The sequence below is a fragment of the Ixodes scapularis genome, unplaced genomic scaffold (genome assembly GCF_016920785.2).
Source record: "Ixodes scapularis isolate PalLabHiFi unplaced genomic scaffold, ASM1692078v2 PGA_scaffold3__209_contigs__length_174095766, whole genome shotgun sequence".
NCBI classification, from domain to species: Eukaryota; Metazoa; Arthropoda; class Arachnida; order Ixodida; family Ixodidae; genus Ixodes; species Ixodes scapularis.
Genome location: NW_024609868.1, coordinates 173,233,078 through 173,253,575, shown reverse-complemented (window position 1 = coordinate 173,253,575; position 20,498 = coordinate 173,233,078). Strand labels below are relative to the sequence as shown.

Sequence of the window (20,498 nt, the reverse complement as noted above, 5' to 3'; positions counted from 1 at the left end):
TTGTTGATATGTATCTTTCTTTTGACCCGCGTACATTCGGTTCAACTTGATGACAGCTGCACCAGCGTGAGACCTCACGTCGAACACTTGCCGCCGTGTGCGCACCAATTTAAGTGCAAATAAACCACTCACTCGCTCACTTACTCACACTTGCACACATATATTGACTATGGCAAGATTTCTTGCCTTCGACCGGCTTGAACACTTCATTTGATGCATCACGGTAGGTCTTGGTTGAAGCGATGATCGTCTCGCACACGGCAACAAACAGAGAACGACACGCTTTGTTTAATTTAAGCGCTACCGGTCTACGAGCGTTCGCAAATCTATCCCTTCTTTTCCGCCATGTTGGATCGATCGGAGCGCCCCCTTTATTCGCTGAAACTCCTCAATCGATGCAGTACACCCCTACCCTGCTCTACTGTTTTTATGATATGGGGTTATAGCAGCCATTTATGTCCGACCCATTATATTGAATCGTTTCTCAAAGAGCTCGAAGTTATATAAAAAAAGTGTTGTTCATAAATTAAGCCGCACCACTGAATGCACAATGGCGTGCGACTTGTATGTATGTTCTCAGCGAAAGAAAATGGTGCATTCAAAAAGGGCCAGTCAAATTGCTTCCTCTCTGCTATTGCTTCTTTCTGGTACACGAAAAACGTGGGTGTCTACGTCTAAAAGAGTGGAATCGACATTTCCTGCAGGGCTGGCAGGCCTGACTCCGTTCGGCTAGCAGCTTGAAACCTGTGGGAGCCTAGGGAAATGCACCACAAGAGTGAGAGTGGTGTCCGCCCAGCGCTTCCAGCGTGTTAAAAAACTTTGCTTTCACCCAGTTAAGTATTGCAATTTTTACCGCAACATTTCAAAGATAAGCAAAGCATCCAGTTTGGTATTCAAAATGTATTCTATTCGACAATAAATTCAACGGACTACTACGTGGTTTGCCTTAGGCTTCATACTGAAAATAATAGGCATGTGCGAATCATAGAATTTGGGCTTAAATTGGATAATGATTTGAGATTATTAACTTTTCAGTTTAATATAACATAGTTTCTGCACCTTTCTCCAAGCCCGCGAATTCTGGGTCCGTTTAGATCAAGTCATCCAGTAGCCGCAGGTTACGTTTTGGGCCACCGAGATCGCTCTTCTCTTGACGCAAACAGCTCATTGTATGTTTACGGGTGAAACAACGCGAACAAGGACACAGGACAGACAAGGTGTACACAGACGGAGCACTGACTGTCAACTGTTTGTTTTTAAAGAAACGCCTAACGGCGTGGTCAGACTAAAAATAATTACATCACGACACATGACCGTCACATGATCGTCACATGTTAAAGCCCCTCAAAAATGTCAACCCACATCCATAAAGATTTCTCAACGCGCACTGACACATTTGTCTTTGAACTTGGAAATGTAAAAGGCCTCATTTATCTCCCTAGTTCGTTGGTGACTGTGTCTTCCCAGGACCGTAGTATCTTCCAAAACAGGACAACAACCATATCTGTCGCAGTGCACCACCGTGGTTCCCTGGCGGAGATGCCCTAATCCAACACGCGTGTTCAAGTAATCTATCAATAATGCAGCGACCGGTCTGGTCGATGTAAACCTTTTTTCAAGTCAGGGGAATACTGTAGACCACCCTCCCCCCTCACGCAACGGACACACCTGTTTGTATACTTCTTAACACACGCGGCCTTGACAACCGATCCCCTCTACAGCTTGGCCGGTGTTGAGAAAACAACAGGAACATCGTGGGGTTGCGCTACTTTCTTTAACCTATGCGCCACCTTATGGATATGGGGCACCACCCCCGGTTTCTGCGTTGACTTCCTACCCATAACTACCTCCGGATCTCTCATCCTCCCCAAGAGGCACTCGGCCACACCTACCAGGAGATTGCCAGGATAGCCGCGATCCAAACGTTTTTTGGCCTGGCTACGGAAAGTCTTAGTCATTGGGTGGGGACATGACCTGACGAGTGACCCCCAAAGACTACTGGATGTGATTCCCCTTTTAACTATGTTTGAATGACTCGAGTCGAACGGAAGCACCTTTCTTCAACCTAGGCCAGTAACACCAACACAAGCGGGAGTCCGAGAAAGCGAGCTTAATGTCTAAAAATTGGAGAACACACCCAACCGGCTCTTCCCTGGTGTAGTTCAGCACGTCCAGCATCTCTGCAACCACACCCTGTCTGTTTCGGCCAGAATTAGCTCGGAACGACACCAAAAGTCATCTACGTACCTGAATATACGGATAACGTCACTCCATAATTTTCTGGCTGTGCCTCTATTACACCTGGATAGGAATTCGTCACTTAAAGAAGACCCTGTTGGGGGTGTTCTACAGTTTTTAGACTTTAAGCTAGCTTTCTTGGACTCCTATGTGTGTTGGTGGTACTGTCCTAGGCTGAAGAAAACTCTTCGTTCTATTCGACTCGAGTCATTTAGACATAGTTAAAAGGGGAATCATATCCAGTAGTATTTGGGGGTTACTCGTCAGGTCATGTCCTCGCCAAACGACGACGAGTTTTCGTAGCCAGGCCAACTAAGTTTTTTAGGGCGGCTATCCTGGCAATCCTCTGGTAGGTGTGGCCGCATGTCTCTTGAGGAGGGTGAGAATTCCGGAGGCAGTTATTTATTTATTTATTACATACTGCAGGCCTTTTGATAGGCCCTTGCAGGTGTGGGGTACAAAAGACTTGTAAACCATCATTACACATGGCTTTCATAATGTTTAGTAACTAACACTCTCATAACTAACAATCAACGGGGAAAGAAGTTTCTACAACATATGTTCAAAAAGGTTCACAACACAAGAGCACAATGGCAATACCTAGAAAGGATGATCATCAAGTGCTTTATTAAAATTAGGGGCTATGAATATATTGTAAGGGAGGGCGTTCCAATCTGATATGGTGCGTGGAAAATATGAAAACTTAAAAATGTTGGTTCGAGCAAATATTGGTTGAAGAGAAAACTGATGGTGGTTCCTAGTGGCTCTGGAAGATAAGGAGGTTATATATAGACTTGAGTCGACGCACAGCTTGTTGTTATAAAGTAAATACAAGAACTTCAGTCTTGCAATTTTCCTACGTTGTTCCAGGGACGTGATATTGTTTGCCGCTACTAAGGAGGATGGGGAGTCAAGTCTCTTGTACATTCCATAAATAAAACGAACTGCTCTCCTTTGGACCATCTCAAGTTTTGATGCATCTTTTTTTGTGTTTGGATCCCAGATTATATTAGCATATTCTATTTTTGACCTTACCAAGGAGTTATAAGCTTGGAGTTTAACGGAGGTTGGAGCATTTTTTAACTTGCGTCGTAGGAAACCTAATTTTCGAAAAGCCGAGGAACTGATGTTTTGGATATGCTTTGACCATCGTAGATCGCTTGTTAGGGTTACTCCAAGATATTTGTATTCACTTACTTCGGTTACTGCAACTTTATTTACTTGATATGTGAATTTCAAAGGTTTAATTTTCCTCGTCATGCGTAAGTGAACAGTCTTCGCGGAATTCAGTTGCATTTCCCATTCGTTACACCAATCGTCGACTAGAGAAAGAGAAGAACTAAGCGTTTTTTGGTCACCAACAGAGGATATGGTTTTAAACAAAACACGATCATCTGCAAATATGCGGATATTAACGTTAGTACTCACAGTTGATACAATGTCATTTATATAGACCAGAAATAGCAGGGGACCTATTACACTACCCTGGGGAACACCAGAAGAAACATCGAGGGTACCGGAAAAATGGCCACCAACTTCAACAAACTGGCTACGATTGAACAAATAGGATCCTATCCAGTTAACTATCTCTGGTGGTAGCCCAAGACGCTCTAATTTAAAAATAAGTTTACCAGGAGGGACCTTATCGAATGCTTTACAAAAATCTAAAAAAATAATATCGACCTGTCCAGACTTGTCTAGGGTAGCAGCAAAGTCATGGACTGTGGTAACTAGTTGCGTAATTGTGGAGTACCCCGTCCGGAAACCATGTTGAAAAGAAGTCAGCGAAATCCTCTCTTCCAAGAAATTTCGAATATAACTACTAACCATATGTTCCATAAGTTTGCATGAGTTGCTAGTGATAGAAATAGGACGAAAATTGCTTACAACAGAATGATCATCCTTCTTATGAATTGGCACTACACGCGCTGTTCGCCAGTCATTCGGAAGCACACTTGAACGAAAAGAAGCACGAAAAATGACTGTTAAAAAGCGTGAAATGAATTCGGCATATCTACGGAGGAAGGCGTTCGGTATCTTATCAGGCCCACTGCTCGATTTTGTATTCAGATTTAATAACATGACAAAGACACCACGAAAGGAGATAAAATCGGCGTTCAGTGTAGCTACAGCGGTGGCAACTGGAGTGTACATATCTGTACATGAGAACACAGATTGAAAATATAGGTTGAATTCTTCGGCGATTTGTTTTTTGTCACTGATTGTGGTATTGTTAACTTTTAGCTGGTCAACCGGTTTAGCTTTTTCTGAAAGATAGTTCCAAAACTTTGCAGGATCATGTTTTATGAAGTTTAAAAGGGTGCATGCAAAATATTTATCTCTTGCTTCTTAGACTTGACTAGCCAGTTCAGCTTGTAGGGGATGTACAGCTCCCTTGTTGGAACTGTTCTTTTTATACCTTTTTATTTTGCGTGTAAGATGAATTATATTTCGGTTAATCCAAGGATTTCTTCGTCCCGTGCATTTACGTCGACTAGGAATAAAGTTCTCCAAGCAATAGTTATATATAGAAACGAACTTGTCCCATAGCAAAATCACATCATGTTCAACGAAGTCGCTGAAACAGTAGTCGAGATAATCCAAAACACTCTCGTCATTAGACTTCGAAAAATCCTTTACCATAGTAACTACTTTTTTCTTTGGCGAAGGTCGGTTAAGATAGCAATCAAATAGTACAAGTTTGTGATCAGACTTGCTTTCCTCAAGTCTTACGCTATAATCAGCGAATGCACCACTAACAAATATAAGGTCAAGAATTGAGCGGCTCGAGTCCTGCTCACGTGTAAATTCCTTAACAACCTGGGAAATATCACATGCGAACGTTATGTCAAAAATAATCTCGTCATCACATGGGCTAGATAATCGCAACCAGTCGACATGGGGGAGATTAAAGTCCCCAACCAGAAGAATCGATTCACCCTTGTATTTTATTAAACAATCATAAAGTCGATTTAAATAATCTGGACTAGCAGAAGGAGGCCTATACACAGCACAAAGAAGAATTTTTCGACCCCAGATATCGAGACGTAAAATTAAACTTTCATGATTACTAATCTGTTCTAATGTTGTTACACAAATGGATGACTTGATTACGACTGCAATTCGGCCACCACGAGAGGGGCGGTCCCGACGAAAAACTTGGTGGGATTCAGGAAAAATTTCATTATCTGACACATTTTTATTCAGCCACGTTTCTGTAATGACCGTGACATGGGGGTCATGATTCAAAAGAACTAATTCGAACCAGTCAGTTTTATTGACAATGCTTTGTGCGTTCATGTTTAGTAGACGAAACTGTTTGTTTACAGGAGGTAATTCTTGTCAAACATTTACAGGCTGTTCAGTGGAAGGGGATAACTTGACGCGCTCGTTTGTAAATTCATTCCATTCATACAGATCATTGGCAACTCGAAGTTTGTCATTCACAAGGAAAACCTTTAGTTTGTTCTTTCTATCTTCGCTTGAACTGTTCCATAGTAGCCTCCTTTTGTTAAGGGTTTCTTGGGAATAATCGTTTTGAATGTAAATGTTTGTGCCTTTAAGTTTCTTTGTATTTCGCAGGATTTCTAACTTTTCATTGTAGTCCTGAAGATAAAGAATGATCGGCCGCCTTCCCACGTGTTTACCAAGGCGATGAATCCTCGCTACAGAAGTGCAAGTAACGTCCAGCCGCCTTAAGAAAATATTATCAATTACTTTTCCCCTCAAATCTCGCTCGGTCTCCTCTGATTCGTCTGGAATTCCAAAGGTGACAAGATTTGAACGTCGACTCCGATCTTCCAAATTGGCCAACTGAGAAGTTTGTTTTGCTATTGTCAGCTCGAGTGCGCTGACAGTTTGTTTAAGAGCGTCGACCTCAAGGGATTTAGCTCGTAACTCAAGTAATACTTTGTCAACACCTGCAATTTTCGATAAGACTTCGGCAATCGATTTGTCGGTACCGGATTGTTTTATAACTAAATCGGAAACTTCCTTTTTAATTTCGGCTTGACCCTCCATTATCGAATGAAACATCTCTTCAGTTGTCGGTCCCGGGTTAGTCTCAACATCACCGCATAATAACAGCTTACATACTTCGAAGCAATCAACTGCAACTTCACATAGTGACCGTGGGCACGGCACAACAATTAGAGAAACAAATTCGCTCTTAAAGCATGATACAGGGTGACTAACCTGTAAGAAAATCATGGTAAGCCACATGCTGTTGATGGCCTCGCCGTGCCCACTGGTGAAGAAGTCTTGAGGATCCTCCTTTATAGACGCTGCACAACTTGACGTCACTAACCCGGATTAAGCAGGGGGCGTTGTGAAGACGATAACGCTTGGTTGCAGCCGATGACTTCCGTAATCCGAGCGATGACTGTCAGATGCCGGAACCTGGAAGGCCGGGATTTCGGCAACGTTGATTGTTGGCGCTGCTCCCAACAGGCAAGGCAGTGCCTGTACGAAAATCATGGTAAGCCACATGCTGTTGATGGCCTCGCCATGCCCACTCTGGGTAGGAAGTTTACGCAGAAACCGGTGGTGGTGCCCCATATCCATAAGCTGGCACATAGGTTAAAGAAAGTAGAGCAATGCCATGATGTTCCTGTCGTATTCTCAGCACCGGCCAAGCTGGGGCGTTCATGTGCGAGGGTAAAGAGGAGATTGGTTGTCAGGGCCGCATGTGATACGAAGCATGAAAACAAGTTCGTCCCTTCTGTGTGTGTGTAAGGGGGGTCGTCTACAGTATTCCCCTGACTTGTTAAAAAGTTTCTATCGGCTAAACCGGTCGCTGCATTAATGATAGACTACGTGAACACGCGTGGTCGACTTGGGCACCTCCGTCATGGAATCTGGCGGTTCACTGCGACAGATGTGGTTGTTCTCCGATTTTGGAATATACTACGGTCCTGAGAAGACACAGTCAGCAACGAACTAGAAAGAGAACTGAGGCCTTTTCATCTCCCATTTCAAAAGCAACTGTGTCAGCGCGCCTTCGATAGATCTTTATGATTGTGAGCTGGCATTTTCGAGGGGCTTTAACTTGTGACTATCATGTGACGGTCATGTGTCGTGATGTAATTTTTGTTCAGTGTAATCACGCCGTTGGGCGATTTTTTTGTTTTTTTTTTAAATAGACAGTTGACAGTCAGCGCTCCGTCTGTGTGCATCTTCTCTGTCCTGTGTCCTTGTTCGCGCTGTTTTACCCGTAAACATGCTTCACCTACTAGCCCAAATTTGAACAGTATTACAGCTCATTATATATTTTGTCAGAACACCTTTGTCTGTGGCGAATTCGAGGGGTGCAGCGAGGTGCAAACAAAACAACAACTTATCTGACTCCCAGATATCACCTCCTGACAGAAATTCGTCACGCCTCAATCACAGCCGTGGCATCAAACGCATAACACGCAAAACATTAGCCTTTATTACGTCATTCTTTCCTCATGCCATAACTATCTGGAACTCTCTTCCTGAAAAAAATCATCCTTATTACTGACCAATCCGCTTTTCGCCAATCAGTGACTGCACATATCCAATAAATTTTAACCATTTTAACGTGTATTACTGTGACTATTGATTTTACATCAATTTTTTGTTCGTTTTATTTTTGTGTTTATATGTTCTGTATTACCCCACAAGCTTTGCCCCCCTTATGTAATGCCCCACAGGGCCCTTAAGGAGAAATAAATTAAATGGAATAGTTAGATGCAGGAATATATTTTCACGACACGAGCACCTGTTTCTGTGCAATCACCCCCACCGCCGTTGAAAACCACAGCCGTCAACCTTGCCATGCTCGACGCGCTGCATGCTTGATTTTCGCTGCGCCGGTTGGTGTTCGGACGGGGGAGCTCATATTGCCGCGCGCGCGCGGCCTAACGGTTATCGTACCTGGCTCACACGCGAAAAGCCAGGGTTCGATTCCTGGGAGCGGCGCATCTTTTTGTTTATTCCTGCAGGCTAGTATTCTGGTAAATTCGAGAATCCTGCCTGTTGTCTTGTTCGAGGTCCGAATGTTCTATGCGTCAAACTTTCTACGCCCATTATTCCAGAAGCCCACGCATGTACATAAGGGGCTCCGCGTGGCGATCCACAGTCAGTTTCGCCCCAGCGTTCGACTCTGCTGTCACGCCGACTTCGACGGCCGCGACGCTCAGCTTTCTTCTGTTCCCTTTTTATTTTTGGGCCCAAGTTCGCCCCATTAACCGTTTAGTTTCTTCAACTATTATCACCTCATCACTTGTCATTAGTGACAATATGCCCGTAGACTGTACATAAAATGTAGCTCGTGAAAATTAATCTTTACCGCTACATACGAGACATTAATATTTTGCTGTTTTTTTGTCACCTTCATCTTTGGGTTTCTACAGTGTAGAGGACGAAGCAAAAAGATTAACATTGGCGAAGGGGCAAATATCAGCATGTACAGTCGGCACAGAATGAAACGCGAACAGTGGGTGCATGGTTTTCGCTAGATGCTGCACCACCTAAACCAGATGGGAGCTGCAAGAAGATGGCTCCTCCTTTGATGTGTTAGACTCTTGCTCAGTGCATCCAAACCTTCGGTGTTGCGTCTCTAGGTGACTCAGCGTGGGTCGAAAACCATGCGCTCCTTGTTCGCGTTTCATTCCGTGCCGACTGTACAGTTATGGTCATTCGGCAGCCCTATACTGTTCACAAATGCAGGGTGGCGAGGTGAGAAGCGTGCGTCCAGGGCCGCCATAAATTGTAGCTCCCAAGCTCGCCAAATTCTGTCCGGTGTTTGTCCCTTTTTTTCAACTTGCCCTCCCTTGGCTATGCTTGCTGCTACCGATAAGAACCCATTATTGTTCCCCAATGAGCGCTGGCGACCGATGACACCGCCTGACAAAGCGTGTGTGCGCAAACGTCGCTGCTTTTTGTCTTCTGACACTTTTGGACACATTTTTTCTCATCTGTGCATTTGTTGGTGCCCTCTTATCCAAACAATAAACTGAAATGTTAACAGGAAGGATGCTGTCGGTAGAAAGAAAACCGGCCGCTGTAAAAGCGAAATGTGATAACAAAGCAAAAAATCACTCATTGCTATAACGAATTAGTGATGCGTCGGATTTGTGGCGTGGCTTCTATTTTTTTCCAAACCTGTCATCTCATTTTCAAAACTAAATGTAGCAAGATAGATAAGTCTAGCAGTGTATCATAATATACATCGCACAAGTATTTCACTACTGAAATACAAAGAGATTTCGCAAATACATCTCGGTACAGAAATAGAGATACTCAAAAGTCTCCCTCAGATTATATCGCAATACTTTCATGCCGAGATGTTGCCCCTATTGTAATTCCTCATTCGTTTTACATTCCTGCAGACGCCGGTTACTTGTTCACACATAAGCACTGTATGCCTGTGTGGAGGCTGTGATGCTCATGGCCTTAACTGCAGCAAATAATAGCAGTTGAGGAGATCACATATATTTTGGCCTTCTACATTAAAAAATGTGTTTTTTTTTTCTTTTACCTAACGCAGGACAGAAGCATCCCGCCGCCAGCATGTGTCCTCTACACCAAGCAAGAATTGGACGATGCAGACTTTTTTCACCTTGTTTTTGCTCGTGAGCGCTTGTTCTCTGTTTTAATGCGGAAGACGGGCTGTGCATGTTTTTGGCAGCATTTTGGCTGTTCAGCATCTAGTACGAATGCAAGGCCTCAAACACGCTGGTTCCTCTGGAAGTGCTTTTCCTTGGTTGAGCGACACAACTCCAAGGACAGTCGTAATTTAATTTTGGAAGAAAGTTTCCAGACAGGTATACGATTGAAGCGATTTTCTGTGAGCCGTTTTGAAAGCGTATAATGCACTTTTCTTCCCAGGATTATCACGTTCTTTTTTTGTTTTTGCGTACAGAACAAATGGTGGAAGGTTTTATTCAGGTTTTTTTTTTTTTTTTTTTTTTCTCTTTAACTGTTGGGCACTTTCTGTGATAACTTATGCTGACCTCCTGTAGGCGAGGTACTTAAACTTCAGCTGTACAAGTTCCTTATCCAAAGTCGTCTTCCGTAACTTTATAATTTCCCTTGTACATGAGCAAGAGGATACTGTCTTCTACTGAAACATTTGCTTTCTTGTCGTAGGGTGCAAGTTCATTCTCTGATATTTTTCACTACATGTTTGCAGATAGCATTTTTTAGGTCATGAAATGGCATAAATTGTATTTTTCATTTGTCTGTAAGGGTTCAATAAAGGCTCAATTTAAAACATTCCAATTGACGAGCTTTCACTTACTGAAATACTACTGTGGTTCAGTCAAGGGCTTGACCACCCCCCACCACCCTGCTTCCAATTAGTAAACAGATGCACATAAGTAGACGAGTGATAAGCGAAGTGTGTTTCCTGCAATCCTCTGAGACAAACAAAACATGCCACTCGATGTCCGAAGAGGAAGGCTCCACGTGCTTCGTTTGTGGCAACCCATCATGCTTACAATGGTTCAGCCGTGCAGTAAGATGCTTGGGGCCACTGCTTGCTCACTTAGAGTTTGGGAAAGAAGAGCACCGTAGCACTACTCAATTGCCCTCGGGGTTAGGATGTGGCTTGCAAGGTGCTCTTTTGTATTACTACCTGAAGTGAGTTGTGTTCAGTGCGACTCAGTATTTCTTTATCACGTGCCTCATAGGTGGTGATTTGGCAATCCCCCTAAGTGAAAAAAGTGTAAATGTGTTCAGTAAACATAACCTGTAAATCATATTTATTTATTTATTTGAAATACTATCGGTCCTACACAGGACCAAGATAGGAGTGGATTTTTTACAACACAAAAAAATACACACGCTCAAAATGCACAGATTAATAACACGAATTTAACACAATGATGAAATGACAACTCTAGGTACAGCTGTTAGAAATCTCTGAAATAAGGGAACTAAACTCTTCTCGAGTTTCAGCGGTAACAACATGTGCGGGTAGCTTGTTCCAGTCTCGCGCTGTTTGTAAGAAGAACGAATACCTAAAACAGTCCTTAGAAAACTTCCGCTCTTCCACATACCGAGCATGCTTTCTGCGGATTATACGCGACATGCTCTCCTTAATATACTGTTGCTTATTTACTAGAACCAAGTTATTCATTATGTTATAAAAAAGGTTAACCCGCTTCTGCTTCCTCCGCACCTGAAGGAGGGGTAGATTTGCCCTTTTATAAAGAGGAGACACAGAGTCCAGCCGTCTATAGCTAGAAAAAACAAAACGCAACGCACGCCGTTGAACTTGCTCCAGATTTGATATAAGATATTTAACATGCGGGTCCCAGACTTCACATGCGTATTCTAATAAAGGCCTTATTAGCATCTTGTATGCTGTGAGTTTTGTTTCTGGGGAAGCGAGTCTAAGAGTGCGCCTGATGTACCCTAATCTTTTGTTAGCTTTTCCGATTATATTGCTAACATGCGGAGTCCAACTTAGGTTTGAGGCCATTGTAAGACCAAGGTATCTAAACTCTGACACTCGGCTTAAGGCCTTTCCTTGCAGCATATACATATACTCTAACGGCTATCGTTTATGAGTGATCGTCATACATACTGTCTTGTCTAAGTTTATCGACATTTGCCACTTAACACACCATTCATTGATCTGAGACAAATATTCGTTTAGCATAATTTGATCATTAACGGACGTCACTTCAGTATAAATAATACAATCGTCGGCAAATAATCTGGCTTTTACAGGTGAATCTTGGATAAGGTCATTAACAAAAACCAAAAACAGCAGGGGACCCAGGACAGAACCCTGTGGAACACCCGAGTTCACATCACATTCGTCCGAGCTAACCCCATCAATACTTACAAACTGTCGACGATCATTTAGAAAGGCCTCAATCCACCGAACAATCTTATTATCTCCCAAGATGGAAATCAATTTAATTAAGAGCTTTCTATGATTAACTTTGTCGAACGCCTTCTTAAAGTCTAAAAATATGATGTCTGTTTGTCCCTTACGATCCGATACCTCACAAAAATAATGCATGGTTTCTACTAGTTGAGTGACCGTTGACAGCCCCTTGCGGAAACCGTGCTGGTACTGGCTGAGAACGTTATTCGATAAAAGAAATTGCCGGATATGTTTAGAAACAATATGCTCAAGAACTTTGCACGATGTAGACGTTAGCGCGATAGGTCTATAATTGCATACTGACATAGCATCTCCACTTTTCAGTATTAGAATTATCTTACTGAGTTTCCAGTCATAGGGTACAGTGCTAGTCATAATCGACTTATTAAAAATTAAGTGCAGATACATTGCCGTCCACTCTGCATATCGCTTTAGAAAAGAATTTGGAATTTCGTCCGGCCCCATGGATTTGGAAGTTTTTAAGTCAAGCAACAGAGCCAAAATACCCTCAACTGACAGTTGCAGGTCATCATCAGCCCGCGGAACTTGAGCTGGCGATCTAAAATCTACAGACTGCTTATCGTCTTTTGTGAAGACGCTTGCAAAGAACTCGTTGAATTGAACTGCAATCTCTCGCTTGTCATTTATAATTCCTTGCTCCGTTTTGATCTCGGAAACTGACTTCCTAGCTGGTGCCGAATGCCTCCAAAACTTTTGCGGTGACTCACGGATAAACTTTTGCATTGTCACGTTATAAAACTTGCATTTAGATTCTTTTAGCACAGATTTCAGCGCCATGCTTAAAGCCGAGATATCATCCGATAACGCCGAACTAGGTGTACGACGACACCGCAATCTGCGCCGCCCTATTTTTCTTTTTAAGTGAATGGCTTCTCTCGTCACCCAAGGATTATGCATTCGTTTACGTTTTCTTTTCAATGGTACGTACATGTCTATACATTTATGAACGAGTGTTCTAAATTTCAACCAGAGGTCATTAACACTTACTGACTCCTCACGACTAAGTTCCTCAAACGGTCCATAGTGGTAATCTAGTTCGTCTAAAATAGCCGTGTCATCAGCCATGCCGAAGTCTCTGTAGGACGAAACGGGTCTGAGCGTTTTTCTAAACGGCGTCAAGGTCATGATCACGCTAACTATCAGGTGATCTGAAAAACCCGGGAAAAGTTCAACTTCGTACGGTCGAGATGCAACCCCTTCGCTTAAAAATACGAGATCGAGAACTGACTTACTATTGCCTTGAATGCGTGTATACTCTCGAACAACCTGTTTTAGCCCATGGGAAAAACATAAATCTAGGATCTCAGTGGCGGTTTCACGCTCCCGCGTTCCAGGCAACATTTCATCCCACAGTACACCCGCTATATTGAAATCTCCCGCAATTACAACATTTTTGTGCTGTACGCGCAAGTGGAGCAGGAAGTCATCTAATTTATTAACAGCATCCACACCTACTCCTGGAGAACGGTAAACAGCACCAATAACCAATTCTTGGGATCCTAGATACACCTTACACCACGCTGTTTCTATGTCAGGTGGACTCTGTAGCACCGAGTACTTTATTCTTTTATCAATGAAAATGGCCACGCCTCCCCCTCGACTGGTGCGGTCATTTCTTATCACGTTATATCCAGGCGGACAAATTTCGGAGTCGAGGATAGCGGGATGCAGCCACGTTTCGGTCATCACCACGACATCGGGTTGATGCTCAATCAGAATGTGTTCGAAATCACTACTCTTGTTGACAATACTGCGGGCATTAACATTTAATAACCGAAACTTATCAATGCGCTCCTGTCATTCCTGTACAGCAGCATGAGCCTCTGTCACACGGCCAGACGCCCTATCATTCACTCTGAAACGCTGACTCGTAACTTCGTCCCAGGCATAGACAACACTGTCTACCTTCAACTTATCAAAAACCAATGCGACTTTTTTTCCGTTCTTCCTGTCTTCAGAGGCGCTGTGCCAATGTTTCTGCCTTTTCAGTCTGACAGTGCTGGAATAGTCTTCGTTAATGAAAAAGTTTGTACTTTTCAACTTTTTAGCATTGCGTAATATTTCCTTCTTTTCGTTAAAATTTCCAAGGTTCAGAATGACAGGCCTAGGCCTGCCCTCTGTAGACTTTCCCATTCTATGTATGCGTTGGACACTCGTTACTGAAACACCCAGTTTACCTCGAAATATCCGTTCGATCACTTCGCCCCTCAGTTTTAGCTCGTTTTCGTTTGGAGCCTCTTCTAGCCCCCAAATTACCAGATTATTACGCCGACTACGATTTTCGAGGTCGTCAATCTTCCTTAACATGCTGTCCATAGTAGCACGCATTACAGATACTTCCTTTTCGGACTCATCAAGCCTCTTTGTGATCTCAGCCATCCCCGATACAGGTTTTTCTACGTTAGCCAATTTCTCCTTCATTTCCACTATATCCTTCCTGATTTCATTTTGACCGTCAAGGATGGCCTGCAGCTTGGCTGCGGTGTCGGGGCCAGGGTTTGTTTCTATATCACCGCAACACAAAAGTAACAGTGCGATGGTATCACAACACTCAGAAACAATTAAACACAAGGCATGTGTGCTCGGTAGCACTAGCAAACAGCGACAATCATCACGAATACTGCTGTAAAATCGATTATCACCAACCTGAGTGAAGAACAAAAGTGGACTTGTCAATCCGTTCATGCCGGTGCCGCCGAGCCCACTGCCGGTACGCCCGAGTTCCAGCCACGAAGAAACCGCCCCCTCTGATAATGCCGATGTTCCTGGCGCTTGTCTTGTCATACACGGGTTTGCGACTCGTGGCCACTCAACAGAAAAAAACGGTCGCTGGTCAATCGAAGCATTTTCGCCAGTCAAATCAAGGTCCTGTGGCACGGTGAAAAGAAGTCCCTCCTCGGATCGTGCTGTCCCCGAACAGAGCAGCAGCACCTGAGTGAAGAACAAAAGTGGACTTGTCAATCCGTTCATGCCGGTGCCGCCGAGCCCACTCACTATAATAATAATGTAAGCCTATGCAACACGCTATATGAATTTTGTACAATTTACAAGTTATGATATGTGTATTGGACACCTTTCTATAAAGCTTTCACTGGGGCCCATACTTCATTTCATCCTTCGCCCGAGCACGCCTGACGCTACCAGCCAATCCAGCGTCGAGAGAGCGTCATGTGACCTTGAACTCCACACAACCAAAACGTCACGTGATACTCTCCCGGCGCCGGATTGGCTGTGGTGGTCCAGCATCAATTGGGCCACCTTAGTGGGCGCCCATTCCATGCCAAGCATCCTTCGCCGAGTGTGTTTAGTAGGCACTCACTGTGAAGGGTGCTTGCCTGAACACCCTAAGGGTGTTAGCCCTGAGATAAACTGATTTACACCTTAGAGGGTGCAAAAACGTTTTCTGTGTACTGGTAACCCGCACCGGTTTTGAAAAGCCACGTTGCTATTAACCTCGATGCAAACGCCTACCGTCTCGAACATACCCTTATGTGGTACAGAGTAGAATAGGTCCTTTACGTTTAGAGAAAGCTCGAACTTTACTCTCATCACATTTTGTGTTGGATATTGAATTACTGCCCATGAATTGGTTATCACAATACATACAGTAAATACCTAGTTGCGAGTAGTGTTCTATCCTGTCCCTGTCTTCTTCCTGTGTTGTCTTTGCGCTACATTGTAATTCTGCAAAACCAACTAGCCCATCAGCTCATTTTAATGCTTTGTATAGAGATGTAATCATCATTTAATTTTCAAGCCATGCACTAACATAAGCGACTTTTTCTCTGAAAATAATGATGACTGCTCGAAACCAACATTTTGCCTGCTACAAGACCTACGAAAGGTCAAGTGCCACTCCCATTACAGGCATGTGCATGTGTACACAGAAGTTGCTTTTGTTTATCTTGAGGACGTGCACTACTTTTGTGAATTTTTGCCACCTGGTATACTACTGGGCCGCAACTGCTATTAAAAGTTTGTACAGTTCGGAACAAGCAGTGAACTAAACGCACTGCATTTTTGTTGTTTTTACGGCTCTCTAACTTTCTCGACTTTTCTCAAGGGACAAAACGGGAATGCAGCTGCTGTAAAGCATTCTATAGTTGGTGACAACTGATGGGAACGACAAGTCATACTTTTGTTGTCGTGTGGCGAATACATGGTGCGACACCAATCATCATCATAGTGTCTTTAGAGGGAGTGCGCATGAAGAAAGACCAAGACGGAACGAAAGCGTGTGCTGCGTGGTGTTGAACGTGTCCCATAGTGTTCTGGATATTTTACTTTCTTTCCTTATGTCTTTTACGTCCTTTTTTTCTATTTAAACATATTTTCTCATCGCTAACAATTCAGAAGTCTAATGAGCTGCTCCTCATTCGTGCGTCACGGTGAGCGAGCAAGCTAGACTTTGTGACTCTCTAACATTATTGGTGCGGGCCTTATGTAGGAACGAGAGGCAGATATTGCGACAAGGCAAGTCAACCTCGCTTTGATACCCATGATTTTCCTGACTGTGATTTATGAAACTCGACACTTGATTTGAAGGCCAATGTGAAGGTTCCTGTGTATCATTTTTCATATATAATGGCGCGTAATGACATGAAAATTATCTGGAGAACTTAATTTTGGTTTAATTGAATAGATGCAAGTTTGGATATATTAAACATGCATTCATAAACTTGGTTTCGTGTGTTACTAACTTACGCCCATGCGAAGGTTACATATTCGGGTGATGGGAACGCTTCACGAATTCTGTGAAGCGCACATGCAGGCAGCCTCTGACGATTCCCTTGGCCCAACCAACCCCACACCCACCACACAAAGATCCAGTAGACTGTGTAGCGGAGTTTTCTAAAAAAGGGCAAGGAGAAAATCAACGAGTTGAGAACTGGTTCAACTCGTTGGGCCAGGTCCATCTCAAGTCATCCTTAGTGTCAGCAATCCTGGCGGATCCACCCGACTGGCATCTTTCCTCGACGTGTCATCCTCCGTGCGTCAGCAGGACCCGTCCCCAAGCACCGTGACGTCACCCTGGTCGCAAGCATTCCCAGCATTCCAAGATCCCAGCCTACATAAAGACGGCGCAAGCCTCTCCTTCCTCAGTGGGCACGGGAACGCTAAGGCAGCATGGTCGCTCACGCATGAAATGCTTCCTCTCGTACAGGTTTGTAAACGTTTCTCGTTGCATGCTAAGAGTACAAACAATGTGAACATTTTACTATTTCCGTGCCCCAAAGTGTTACTTCGTCTCGTTTTTGATTGTGCGTGCGTTATTGGTAATCTGCTACTCTTGTCCGGTGACATTGAAACAAATCCTGGTCCCGCCCCTACCAAGGCTGAATTGATGCAAAAATGTTCCAAAAGCCGGGATTCATGATTAAAAACAAATACCTCCGACTTGCATAACAATATCAACATTTATCAGACGTTTCGTCTCCTATACGGGAGACATCATCAGTGCGGCCTGGGAACACCCGACTAGCTACCAGAAACACAACGCTTCTTTTTCCTTCTCTTCATCCGTGGCGCTGGTTCTGCCGACTTCTTCGTCCATGGCATAAGGGAGACATTATCAATAGAGAGTTTTAGTAGATCGTTCCGATACCCCCGATAGCCCCGATAACGATAATATGCATGCACAAGGGAGGCGGTGGCGGAGTATCGGGTATCGTTATCGGAGTCATGGGAACGATCCACTAAAACTCTCTATTGTCTGCCCTCGCTTCAACTTCTTTTTACGTCCGTCCTGGATGGTAAGTTAAATGACAGGTTATTTCAGGATGTCGGTGTATACGTCGGGGAGGGGGCCGCGGCTAGAATTGCAGGCAGATGGGTCACTCCGAATACACCATGATTCCAGAAATCTTCTGGGGCCCCACCGTTGTTCGCGTGCCAAGGTCACAGCATTCGCCAGGTCGAAAGTGTGACCAGTCGTCCAACAATGGTCCACCAGTTCTGTTTTTGATCTTGTGGCATGTGTTGCCTTCTCCACGTCTCTTTTGTGTTCTTTGAGGCGGGTACTCCGTTTGCGGCCAGTTTCTCCGATGTAACACTTGTCACAGTCCTGACAGTTCACTTTGTATACAACACCACTTTGAGATTCAGGAGGGGTTGGATCTTTTGGCTTCGAAATGAGGTCACGTAATTTTATATGGGGTTTGAAAGTTGTTTGTATACCTAGTGGCAGGAGGGACCGGCGAATAGATTCTGAGACGCCTTTTACATAAGGGATAGTCACCAGGCCTGCTTTGTAATTATTAGTCGCTTTTGTTTTTCCCTGCTGCATCTGTTTACGTGTGTTTTCAATAAAACCTTGTGAATACCCGCGCCTCAAAAGGGATCCGATAACAGTCTGAACTTCCGATGCTCGTAAATTTGAATTTGAAGGCAAATGTTCTGATCGGCTAATTAAGGTTTTTACAACGGCTCGCTTATGTTCTACAGGGTGGTGAGAATTGAAACTCAAAAAATTACCGGTATCACAAGGTTTACGATACACGGTGGTTTCAATCTGACCGGTGTCACTTCGGCAAACAGTTACGTCCAAGAAAGGTAACGTGCTATTTTGTTCAACTTCTCGCGTGAACTGTATGGAAGGTTCAATGCTGTTTAGGGTTGCATGAAAGTCATCGACGTGATCCTCATTTAAAATAACGAAAGTGTCATCTACGTAACGTCGATAGAATTTGACAGGGCATGCTTTTACTTCTAACGCGGTCTGCTCTATGTGTTCCATTACCAGATTAGCCAAGGTCACAGATACCGGACTACCCATTGGGCAACCCTCAATCTGACGATAGAATTGTCCACGGAAGGTGAAATGCGACTGATTTAGACAAAAACGCAAAAGAATAATAATATCCTCAACTGTCAGAGATGTCCGTGACGAAAGTGTGGAGTCATTACGTAGGCGTGTTTCGGCAACTTCCACTGCAAGAGTGGTCGGAACATTAGTGAACAAAGATATGACATCAAACGAGACCATTACATCTTCCTTGTCCAGAACATGACCTCGAATTAGGTCAACAAATTCTCGAGAGTTTATAACTGTAAAGTTGTTATTCCCTGTTATGGGAGAAAGCAGCTCTACGAGATATTTAGATAGGTTGTACGTGGGGGAACCAACAAACGACACAATCGGTCGTAGAGGACAATCGGGTTTGTGAATTTTGGGGAGGCCGTAAAGTTTTGAAGTACAACCATCGGAAGAAAAAAGGCGGCGGTAAATTGTGTCATTTAAGCGGTTCTTCTTTTTTAGATCACGTAGGTGGTCAACCAGAGCCCTTTCAGATTTTTTAGTCGGATCCTGTGCTAACTTTACAAAATGCGCAGTGTCCTGGAGGATGGCATCCATTTTTTGAAAATAAGCCTCTTTGTCAATGACAACAGTGCCCTTTCCTTTATCTGCAGAAAGGACAAGGATTGAATGGTCGGATTTAAGGTCCCGTAGTGCCGCTTGTTCGTGCTTATTTAGATTCGACGGGGTGGTTCTTGCGTTATTTAAAGTAGTCATTATACGGCTGCGTGCTAGGTTAATCCCTGAGCTATCATGGAGATGACGTAGCTTCTCTTCTATTTCCACGATAATGTCTCGTTTGGGGACAACGCGCGGAGCCAAAGCGAAATCTAGTCCTTTTGACAGAAGGCTTACATGACCGTCCGAGAGATGTTTAGATGACAGATTATAGACGGAAGTTGAAGTTGGTCTGGTAGAGGGCTTGGGTATAAGTTGTGATAATTTCTTGTCGTGGATGTTCGTGAGCTTGATTTTCTCCAAATCTTCGGCTTGCTTACGCGCGCCAAAAACGTGGTGCATGTCTTCGGGTTGAAGAATCCTCTGCAGGAATTTCTCAGCTGCAGCGACACGGTGCCGACAGTCGTTGATCCTCTGCTTGTTGTCCAAGATCCGGGCCTTTAGGCAGTTTCGGCTGAATTCTTGCGCCAGTTTTCTGCCGTAGTGGGTGTCAACACGAGGCCGGCAACGAAGAGCTAGAGGCATCACATTGTGATTCAGGCACTCACGATTGAAGTGTTGATGACATTCCAAGCGGATAATCTTGGTTGCTTGGTTGAGGTACTCTCTCAGGTGTCCCAGGGTAGCAATGCCGTATACAGTACGAATAAATGCAAAAAATGTTCCAAAAGCCGGGATTCGATGATTAAAAACAAATACCTCCGACTTGCATAACAATATCAACATTTATCAGACGTTTCGTCTCCTATACGGGAGACATCATTTGCCTGCAATTCTAACCGCGGCCCCCTCCCCGACGTATACACCGACATCCTGAAATAACCTGTCATTTAACTTACCATCCAGGACGGACGTAAAAAGAAGTTGAAGCGAGGGCAGACAATAGAGAGTTTTAGTGGA

At 43.9% G+C, this 20,498-nt stretch overlaps 1 protein-coding gene across 1 annotated transcript in view; it reads right to left on the bottom strand.

Moving 5' to 3' along the window:
- The window catches only part of LOC121837371 (uncharacterized protein K02A2.6-like), a 105,066-nt gene extending 84,943 nt beyond the window's left edge, over positions 1-20,123 (bottom strand). The window contains exon 1 of the mRNA XM_042292979.1: positions 19,776-20,123. Coding sequence (XP_042148913.1) covers positions 19,776-20,123 — 348 coding nt within the window. The remainder of the gene's footprint in view (positions 1-19,775) is intronic.
- Positions 20,124-20,498: the final 375 nt, after the last annotated feature.